At 47.5% G+C, this 10,526-nt stretch overlaps 3 protein-coding genes across 3 annotated transcripts; all 3 read right to left on the reverse strand.

Moving 5' to 3' along the window:
* Positions 1-446: 446 nt before the first annotated feature.
* LOC107059153 (uncharacterized) lies at positions 447-848 on the reverse strand. The gene has a single exon (XM_015305592.1). It carries the CDS (start codon positions 846-848, stop codon positions 447-449), a length of 402 nt encoding a protein of 133 aa, XP_015161078.1.
* A 694-nt stretch (positions 849-1,542) lies between these two features.
* On the reverse strand, positions 1,543-4,099 carry LOC107059154 (uncharacterized). The gene is made up of 5 exons (XM_015305593.1): positions 3,770-4,099; positions 3,616-3,679; positions 2,505-3,324; positions 2,225-2,460; positions 1,543-2,108 (listed from the first exon to the last, which is right to left on the reverse strand). Exons 1-5 carry the CDS (start codon positions 4,097-4,099, stop codon positions 1,543-1,545), a joined length of 2,016 nt encoding a protein of 671 aa, XP_015161079.1.
* A 4,422-nt stretch (positions 4,100-8,521) lies between these two features.
* On the reverse strand, positions 8,522-10,099 carry LOC107059155 (uncharacterized). Its single transcript, XM_015305594.1, has 4 exons — positions 9,636-10,099; positions 9,223-9,368; positions 8,856-9,134; positions 8,522-8,796 (listed from the first exon to the last, which is right to left on the reverse strand). The coding sequence occupies exons 1-4, from the start codon at positions 10,097-10,099 to the stop codon at positions 8,522-8,524; spliced, it is 1,164 nt and encodes a 387-aa protein (XP_015161080.1).
* Between the last annotated feature and the right edge of the window lie 427 nt (positions 10,100-10,526).

Below are 10,526 nucleotides of genomic sequence, written 5' to 3' on the forward strand. Positions count from 1 at the left end.
ACAAACCATATATGGAATCTGATTGGAAATGATATTTCTTACTCAAGGGTGAAGTCCGAATTTCCATTGGAGATTGCTTCGATGAAAAGTGGGTCCCACACCCAGTATCATTTTGAACCAGATTCCACAACTGCTATCTAAAATCTCGGGAAGTGAACAAAGGGTCGTTCTAGACAAAAATTGATATTCCGAAGCTAACCTAGCTGTCAGAATTTTCATCTAAGAACGTCTTCCAAGAAGATTGACCAAATTCAACTTTTCAAGTTATAAAATCTCCAAAACAGGGAAACGGGCCTAAAACCCAAACGAACGACCAGGCGACCGAACAGTCAGTGCCAGCAAGTCATAAATGACCTGGGGTCGTACATGAACGCTCTAAACAATGGAATGAATGCTTTAATTACAGTAACCACTACTAAAAGAACTTTCGTCCGCGAAAGTAAGAGTCAAGAAGTACCTGAAGGCTCAAATAAGCCGTGGAACTGCGCCCGTATCTCATGCTCGGTCTCCCAGGTAGCCTCCTCAACTGGACGATGTCTCCAATGGACCTCAATCAAAGTAATGGCTCTGGAACGCAACCGTCTGACATCTATGGCCAAAATAGCAACTGGCTCCTCAATGTATCTAAAACTGTCATCCAAGTCAACTGCATCATACTGAATCACATGGGACTCATCTGGAACATACAGGCGTAACATCGAAACATGAAAAACTGGGTGAATAGCTGAAAAGGTCGGGGTTAAAGCCAACTCATATCTGACCTCTCCAACTGTCCTCAATATCTCAAAAGGACCTACATACCTGGAGCTAAGTTTTCCCCGCGTCCCAAATCTCATTACACCCTTCATGGGCGACACACGGAGGAATACTCTATCACCAACAACAAATTTCAACAGTCAACGCCTACGGTCCGCATAACTCTGATGTCTACTCTGGGCTGTACCGAGCCTATCTTGAATCACCCTCACATGATCTAAAGCCTCTCGCATCAAGTCTGTATCGTGCGGCCTGGGGCTCTGTTAATAACTCAAACCAACCAACTGAAGAGCGACAACGCCTACCATATAAGGCCTCGAATGGGGCCATCTAAATATTCGAGTGGTAGCTGTTGTTGTACGCAAACTCTGCCATAGGCAAATACTGGTCTGACTGACCCCCAAAATCCATAACACAAGCCCGCAACATGTCCTCAAGAACCTGAATCGTGCACTCTGACTGACCAGCAGTCTACGGGTGGAAAGCTGTACTAAGGTCAATACGGATACCCAACTCATCCGGGAAGGTCCTCCAGAAGCTAGATGTGAACTGTGGGCACCGGTCTGAGATGATAGAAAAAGGCACCCCATGAAGACGAACCACCTCTCGAATGTAGATACGGGCTAACCTCTCAGCACTGTAGGAAGTATGGACAGGAATGAAGTGTGCTGACTTGGTCAATCGATCCACGATGACCCAAATACTATAAAGACCACGGCAAGTGCGGGATAATCCTACAACGAAGTCCATGGTGATCCTCTCCCATTTCCACGCAGGAATGGGTAATCACTGAAGCTCGCCACCAAGCCTCAAATGCTCGGCCTTAACCTGCTGACAACTCAAGCAACGCGATACATAATCCGCAATATCTCTCCTCATGACGCTCCACCAGTAGTGCTGTCTCAAGTCCCGATACATCTTAGTTGTGCTTGGATGAATAGAATATTTGTACTCATGGGCCTCGGTAAGAATCATCTGAATCAAACCCCCAACTCTTGGAACACAAAGTCGATCACCAAATCGTAAAACCCCATCTAAATCTAAGGTAGCCAGGCCGGTGTCACCTCTCAAAACTCGATCTCGAAGTGCTACTACGTCCTCATCCTCAAACTGACGGCTACGAATGCGATCCAGCAGAGATGACTGAGCATCCACATAAGCTAGTACACACCGGGAATCAGAGATATCAAGCCGTATCATCCAGTTAGCTAAGGACTGGATGTCCAAAGCTAATGGTCGCTCCGTAGTAGAAAGAAAGGCTAGACTACCCATACTCACTGCCTTCCGACTCAAGGCATCCGCTAGTACATTCGCCTTGCCTAGATGGTAGAGAATAGAGAGGTTCCATAGTCCTTCAGGAGCTCAAGATCAGTATAGATCTTGCATCGAACTCCATACAGGTAATGCCTCCAAATCTTAAGCGCAAAAACTACCGCCGCCAACTCTAAGTCATGAGTGGGGTAGGTACGCTCGTGCGGCTTAAGCTGCCCTGCTGCATCAGTACACAACCCAACCAATGCCCGGATGGCATCACAATAAACAGTGAACCCCTTTCCCTCAAATGGAAGAATCAATATATGAGCGGTGGTAAGCAACTCCTTATGCCTCAGAAATCTCCTCTCACAAAACGGAACATCCTGGCGAGTCAACCGAGTCAAAGGTGCTGCTATAGTAGAAAATCTCTCATAAAATGCCTGTAGTAGCCTGCCAATCTGATGAAGCTACGAATCTCAGTCATAGAGGTGGGCCTGGCCCAATCACGAATGGCCTCAACCTTAGCGGGATCTACCATAATGCCATCCTTAGACACCACGTGCCCCAAGAATGCTACGGACTCAAGCCAAAACTCGCACTTTGAGAACTTGGCATAAAGTCGCTGGCCTCTCAAAGTCTGGAGCACTATCCTCAAATGTTGCTCATGCTCCTCCCAGCTCCGCGAGTATACTACAATGTCATCTATGAAGACTATGACAAACGAATCCAAGTACGGCCTAAACACCCTAGTCATCAAGTCCATGAACACGGCAGTGGCGTTAGTCAACCCAAAAGACATCACTAGGAACTTATAGTGGCTGTAACGAGTCCTAAATGTAGTTTTAGGGAAGTCCGCTGACCTAATCCTCAACTGCTGATAGCCGGATCTTAAATCAATCTTAGAAAATACCACGGCCACCCTGAAGTTGGTCAAATAGATCATCAATCCTAGGCATGGGTAACGGTTCTTCACCGTCACCTTGTTCAACTGCTTGTAGTCGATGCACAATCGCAGTGTACTGTCCTTCTTCTTCACGAAGAGGACTGGGGCACCCCAAGGCGATACACTAGGCCGAATGAACCCCTTATCTAAGAGATCCTGAATCTGAACACTGAGCTCCTTGAGCTCTACGGGGGCCACATGGTACGATGGTATAGAAATGGGCTTAGTGCCCGGCTCTACTTCAATAGGAAAGTCAATGTCACGATCAGGAGGGAGACCAGGAAGATCGGGAGGAAACACATCTGTAAACTCTCGAAAAATAGGTACCGAATCAACGGTAGGACCCTCCCTACTAACATCTCTAACATAAGCTAAATAAGCCAAACACCCGCTAGCTAGCCATCAACCTTTGGGACCGAAAAAACGATATCACCCCAACTGGCGTGCGACTACAAGTGCCCCGCCACACCAATGGTGGAATACTAGGCACGGCAAAAGTAACGGTCTTGGCATAGCAATCCAAGACCGCACGGTGGGGGGATAACCAATCCATACCCAAAATCAAATCAAAATCCACCATGTCAAGCAAAATGAGATCAACCCTCGCCTCTGAATAGTCACCACACAGGATCTAAATACCTAATCCACTACTAAAGACTCACCTACCGGGGGTGAAACACGAAACGGCTCAACCAATAGCTCTGGGCTCATACTCAATCGACGAGCCTAATAAACAAATATATAAGAATAAGTAGAGCCTGGATCAAATAAGATGGATGCGGGTTGATGGCATAATAACACTGTGCCTAGGATAACATCGTCTGAGGTCTCAGCATCTGCTCTAGCTGAAGCTGCATAAAAATGGGCCTGTGCTCTACTACCCTGTGCATCGGCTCTGCCCCCTAACCTGCCTCCTCGGGGACAACCCCTTATACCTTGGTGACCATCCTTGCGGTCCTGTCCCTGGCCTCCGCCTCTAGCTGGAGGTGCTGGCGCTGGCCTATGCCTAGCTGCCTGTGGAACGGATAAGGCTAACCTGCGATGGGGACAGTCGCGGGCCCAATGATCTAATTCCCCATACTCACAGCACCCCTGGGACTGTCGACTGATAGCTGGAGGTCGGCTACCACGGCCAGAAGAGCCCATCTGAGAACTATCTCGGCCCCGACTAGGACCGGAACTAAAAGCAATAGGGCGGTGCCGATCACTCTCCGATGCCTGGAGAGAGGCCTAGAAGGGGCGACTAGACTGACCCGACTGAAACCTCTGCTGAGATCTTTCATAAGACTCTAGGGGTCAGAAACGGCGCCTATCATGACTATCCTCCAGTCTAGCCCTCTTGTCGCTGCCCTCATGGGCCTCGCAACGGAGCTGCTCAATAGTGCTGACATGGTCCACTACATCCAGAAATGAGCGACCCGCTGAGACTAAAGACTGAGTCTCAATCCGCAATTGTAGTCTCAAACACCGAACAAAACAACGAACCCTCTCCTCCTCACTAGCTAATATCATGGCGGCATACTTCGAGAGATCGTGGAATCGGGCCTCATACTCTGATACTGTCATGGAGCCCTGCTCTAACCGAGGAAACTGATCTCTAAGATGATCTCTGATGCTCCTGGGAATAAATCGGGCCAAGAAGGCCTCTGAAAACTCAGTCCATGTGACCGGTGGAGACCCAGCTAGCCTGGTCTCTAAGTATGAAGGGCACCACTACCTGGCGGGACCGTCTAGCTGGTAAGCGGTGAAGTCTGCTCCTATCGACTCCATAAAACCCAAAGTCTGTAGCCGCTCGCGGCAAGTAACTAGAAACTCGTGGGCATCCTCCCCCACTGCCCCAGAAAACCTCGGAGGTGATAGTCTAAGGAACACCCCGAGCATCTTCTGCTCCCGTAGTGGCATGACGCCCTCCAAATCGTCCTATAGCTAATGAGTCAACCTATATGGGCTGGACCACGGACTCGAACCGGGTACTATAGCTAATGAGTCAACCTATATCGGCTGGACCACGGACTCGAAACAGGTGCTGTAGCCAAAGGTCAGGCATGGGTGGGCTGGACCACGGACTCTAACCGGGTACTGTAGCTAAGCCTGGACATAAGTAAGCTGGACCACGGACTCTAACCGGGTACTGTAGCTAAGCCTGGACATAAGTAAGCTGGACCACGGACTCTAACCGGGTACTGTAGCTAAGCCTGGACATAAGTAAGCTGGACCACGGACTCTAACCGGGTACTGTAGCTAAGCCTGGACATAAGTAAGCTGGACCACGGACTCTAACCGGGTACTGTAGCTAAGCCTGGACATAAGTAAGCTGGACCACGGACTCTAACCGGGTACTGTAGCTAAGCCTGGACATAAGTAAGCTGGACCACGGACTCTAACCGGGTACTGTAGCTAAGCCTGGACATAAGTAAGCTGGACCACGGACTCTAACCGGGTACTGTAGCTAAGCCTGGACATAAGTAAGCTGGACCACGGACTCTAACCGGGTACTGTAGCTAAGAATCAACATCCAACCATACGTCGCGGGAAATTATCACCAAACCGATTACCATAAATAATCATTTCAGTCCAACTTTCATATACCCCAAATCGCCGAGGAAGTATCCAATAGTGAGTAAGCTAGACCACGGACTTTAACCGGGTACTATAGCCGATAGAAAAACAAGGCATTATGGCTACAAGGTCATAAGCTGAGTTACCGCCTAGCTAAGGCTCAGAATTTCAGACTCATGTCTGCTATATCAGTCTACAAGGAGCTGACCGCCCTAAACGACGTAGGAAAAAGTTCTACTACCTAACGGCATCCGAAACCTCGCAAGTCTATGGCAACACTAGTCTAAGCCTAGACTAAGGTCAAACATACTTCAAATCAATATTATCATATACACCACAAGGTATGGATGTTCAATAATATCAAGAGTCATGCTGTCATAATTCAACAATTTCCCGAAATAAAGGCTAAGGCAGGAGTTATAAAAATTTAGCATGCCCGACACCCGAACCCCTCCATACTCAAGCAAATCAATAAAAAAATTAGCCTAAAAATGCTCAATCTCACGAGGGGGAAGCCATAGCCTACCTGAAAGCCGATCACGCGTGCTCCAACTCACGGTACCGGAGCTTTTCCCCTCCGAACGGTCTCCAAATGCTTCCCCACTATCAAAAGGTTAATCACCTTGTCATTACGAATATGTCGACACCAAAATTATATTTTTCGGAGACGGACCGATATTGGGTGTAAATCGGGATTGTGGGACCCACAATTGAAATCCCGAAAACGAATCCGTGAAAACGTCCCAAATACCTTACTAAACTAATACCCCAAAATTTAGCACAAAAAAGATTCTTAAAACATAGCAAATCAGCCCCAACAATTAAAATCATTAATAAGTCTTGACTTACGACTTGGCAGCCCCTTGATCACCAATTTCTGGAAAAACGAGACCCTTCCAACCCAAAAATATTATACCACGACGATCCTTGCGAAAAATTCTACAAGTTAGCCTCCAGAATGACTCAAAACGGACCTAAGATGATCAAGATCTAACCTTTCAAAGTTCAACAACAATTCATTCCGAAAAATCACTCTAGCAGTAGCTAAATTCGATTCCTCACCTCAAACGAAGGCTCCCCTCGCGTTTCTGAGCTCAAATCTAGATTCTGCACGAAATTCGCTTGAAATTAGCCTGTTGAATCACCTAATTTGAGCTTAAAATGGAGGAGATATCTATGTTTGAAGATGAGGGGAAAAAATGGACGAAAATTGTCCTTAGATCTTGAAATTTTCAACAACGCTGACACCTGGCGTCGCGTGGCTCTGCCACGTCACCACCGCGTTATTATTCAACAACTGTTCAAACTTAAATTTCGATGGTCCGGACTCGATCTGAATCGTGAAAACACAAACCATATGTGGAATCTGATTGGAAATGATATTTCAGACTCAACGGTGAAGTGGGAATTTCCATTGGAGATCGCTTTGATGAAAAGTGGGTCCCACACCCAGTATCGTTTTGAGCCAGATTACACAACGGGCATCTAAAGCCTCGGAAAGTGAACAAAGGGTCGTTCTAGACCAAAATTGATATTTCGAAGCTAACCTAGCTGTCAGAATTTTCATTTGAGCACGTCTTCCAAGAAGGTTGACCAAAGTCAACTTTTCAAGTTATAAAATCTCCAAAACAGGGAAACGGGCCTAAAACCCAAACGAACGACCAGGCGATCCAACAGTCAGTGCCAGCAAGTCATAAATGACGTGGGGTCGCTACAGGAACGCTCTAAACGATGGAATGAATCGTTTAATTTAAAAATGACCTGGAGGGTCATTACAATATCCACTACTAAAAGAACTTTCGTCCGCGAAAGTAAGAGTCAAGAAGTACCTGAAGGCTCAAATAAGCCGTGGAACTGCGCCCGCATCTCATGTTCGGTCTCCCACGTAGCCTCCTCAACTGGACGATGCCTCCAATGGACCTTAATCACAAGAATGGCTCTGGAACGCAACCGTTTGACATCTCTGGCCAAAATTGCAACTGGCTCCTCAATGTATCTCAAACTGTCATCCAAGTCAACTTCATCATACTGAATCACATGGGACTAATCTGTAACATACCGGCGCAACATCGAAACATGAAAAACTGGGTGAATAGCAGTAAAGGTCGGGGGCAAAGCGAACTCATATGTGACCTCTCCAACTGTCCTCAATATCTCAAAAGGACCTATATAACTGGGGCTAAGTTTGCCCCGCGTCCCAAATCTTATTACACCCTTCATGGGCGACACACGGAGGAATACTCTATCACCAACAACAAATTTCAACAATCGACGCCTACGGTCTGCATAACTCTGATGTCTACTCTGGGCTGTCCTGAGCTTATCTTGAATCACCCTCACATGATCTAAAGCCTCTCGCATCAAGTCTGTACCGTGCGGCCTGGGCTCTGTAGACTCTAACCAACCAACTGGAGAGCGACAATGCCTACCATATAAGGCCTCGAATGGGGCTATCTGAATACTCGAGTGTTAGCTGTTGTTGTACGTAAACTCTGCCAAAAGCAAATACTGGTCCCATTGACCCCCAAAATCCATAACACAAGCCCGCAACATGTCCTCAAGAACCTGAATCGTGCGCTCCGACTGACCATCAGTCTGCGGGTGGAAAGCTGTACTAAGGTCAACACGGGTACCCAACTCATCCTGGAAGGTCCTCCAGAAGCTAGATGTGAACTGTGGGCCCCGGTCTGAGATGATGGAAACAGGCACACCATGAAGACGAACCACCTCTCGAATGTAGATACGGGCTAACCTCTCAGCACTGTAGGAAGTATGGCCAGGAATAAAGTGTGCTGACTTGGTCAATCGATCCAGGATGACCCAAATACTATCAAGACCATGTGAAGTGCGGGGTAATCCTACAACGAAGTCCATGGTGATCCTCTCCCATTTCCACTCAGGAATGGGGAATCTCTGAAGCTCGTCAACAGTCCTAAAATGCTCGGCCTTAACCTGCTGACAACTCAAGCAACGCGATACATAATCCGCAATATCTCTCCTCATGCCGCTCTACCAGTATTGCTGTCTCAAGTCCCGATACATCTTAGTTGTGCCCGGATGAATAGAATATTTGGACTCATGGGCCTCGGTAAGAATCATCTGAATCAAACCCCCAACTCTTGGAACACAAAGTCGATCACCAAATCGTAAAACCCCATCTAAATCTAAGGTAGCTAGGCCGGTGTCACCTCTCAAAACTCGATCTCGAAGTGCTACTACGTCCTCATCCTCAAACTGACGGCTACGAATGCGATCCAGCAGAGATGACTGAGCATCCACATAAGCTAGTACACACCGGGAATCAAGCAACGTGATACATAATTCGCAATATATCTCCTCATGCCGCTCCACCAGTAGTGCTGTTTCAAGTCTCGATACATCTTAGCTGTGTCCGGATGAATTGAATATTTGGACTCATGGGCCTCGGTAAGAATCATCTGAATCAAACCCCTAACTCTTGGAACACAAAGTCGATCACCAAATCTTAAAACCCCATCTAAATCTAAGGTAGCCATTCCGGTGTCACCTCCCAAAACTCGATCTCGAAGTCCCACTAAGTCCTCATCCTCAAACTGACGGCTGCGAATCCGATCCAGCAGAGATGACTGAGCATCCACATAAGCTAGTATCATCCAGTTAGGTAAGGACTGGATGTCCAAAGCTAATGGTCGCTACATAGTAGAAAGAAAGGCTAGACTACCCATACTCACTGCCTTCCGACTCAAGGCGTCCGCTAGTACATTCATTCGCCTTGCCTAGATGGTAGAGAATAGAGAGGTCATAGTCCTTCAGGAGCTTTATCCAACGGCGCTGTCTCGAATTAAGATCCCTCTGGCTCATAATGTACTGAAGGCTCCTGTGATCAGTACAGATCTCGCATCAAACTCCATACAGGTAATGCCTCCAAATCTTAAGCGCAAAAACTACCGCCGCCAACTCTAAGTCATGAGTGGGGTAGTTGCGCTCGTGCGGCTTAAGCTGCCTCGACGCAAAGGCAATAACGCGGCCCTGCTGCATCAGTACACAACCCAAACCAATGCCGGATGCATCACAATAAACAGTAAACCACTTGCCCTCAACTGGAAGAGTCAATATATGAGCGGTGGTATGCAACTACTTATGCCTCAGAAATCTCCTCTCACACTCCTCCGACCACACAAACGAAACATCCTGGCGAGTCAACCGAATCAAAGGCGCTGCTATAGTAGAAAATCCCTCAACAAATAGCCTGTAGTAGCCTGCCAATCCGACGAAGCTACGAATCTCAGTCATAGATGTTGGTCTGGCCCAATCACGAATAGGCTCAATCTTAGCGGGAACTACCCTAATGTCATCCTTAGACACTGCGTGCCCCAAGAATGCCTCGGACTCAAGCCAAAACTCGCACTTTGAGAACTTGGCATAAAGTCGCTGGACTCTCAAAGTCTGGAGCACTATCCTCAAATGCTGCTCATGCTCCTCCCAGCTCCGCGAGTATACTACAATGTCATCTATGAAGACTATGACAAACGAATCCAAGTACGGCCTAAACACCCTAGTCATCAAGTCCATGAACGCGGCAGTGGCGTTCGTCAACCCAAAAGACATCACTAGGAACTCATAGTGGCCGTAACTATTCCTAAATGTAGATTTAGGGACGTCCGCTGCCCTAATCCTCAACTAGTGATAAACACTGAGCTCCTTGAGCTCTACGGAGGCCATACATTACGGTGGTATAGAAATGGGCTTAGTGCCCGGCTCTACTTCAATAGGAAAGTCAATGTCACGATCAGGAGGGAGACCAGGCAGATCGGGAGGAAACACATCTGTAAACTCTCGAAAAATAGGTACTGAATCAACGGTAGGACCCTCCCTAATAACATCTCTAACATAAGCTAAATAAGCCAAACACCAGCTAGCCATCAACCTCTGGGCCCGAACAAAAGATATCACCGCAACTGGCGTGTGACTACAAGAGCCCCGCCACACCACTGGTGGAATACTAGGCACGGCTAAAGTACGGTCTTGGCATAGC

This window comes from Solanum tuberosum, unplaced genomic scaffold (assembly GCF_000226075.1).
Source record: "Solanum tuberosum cultivar DM 1-3 516 R44 unplaced genomic scaffold, SolTub_3.0 scf00870, whole genome shotgun sequence".
Lineage (NCBI taxonomy): Eukaryota > Viridiplantae > Streptophyta > Magnoliopsida > Solanales > Solanaceae > Solanum > Solanum tuberosum.

Excerpts from the sequence above, each read along its gene's own strand:
- LOC107059155 (XM_015305594.1), bottom strand. The coding sequence starts at position 10,099 with ATGTCTTTTGGGTTGACGAACGCCACTGCCGCGTTCATGGACTTGATG. Across the intron at positions 9,135-9,222 it reads ACGCCTTGAGTCGGAAGGCA|CTTATGTGGATGCTCAGTCA; the intron begins GTGAGTATGGGT and ends GGATGATACTAG. Across the intron at positions 8,797-8,855 it reads ACAGCACTACTGGTGGAGCG|CTTATGTGGATGCTCAGTCA; the intron begins GCATGAGGAGAT and ends GGTGTGTACTAG.
- LOC107059153 (XM_015305592.1), bottom strand. The coding sequence starts at position 848 with ATGAAGGGTGTAATGAGATTTGGGACGCGGGGAAAACTTAGCTCCAGG.
- LOC107059154 (XM_015305593.1), bottom strand. The coding sequence starts at position 4,099 with ATGGGCTCTTCTGGCCGTGGTAGCCGACCTCCAGCTATCAGTCGACAG. Across the intron at positions 3,680-3,769 it reads ATGCTGAGACCTCAGACGAT|GCTCGTCGATTGAGTATGAG; the intron begins GTTATCCTAGGC and ends TTTGTTTATTAG. Across the intron at positions 2,461-2,504 it reads GCCATTCGTGATTGGGCCAG|GCTACTACAGGCATTTTATG; the intron begins GCCCACCTCTAT and ends TCAGATTGGCAG.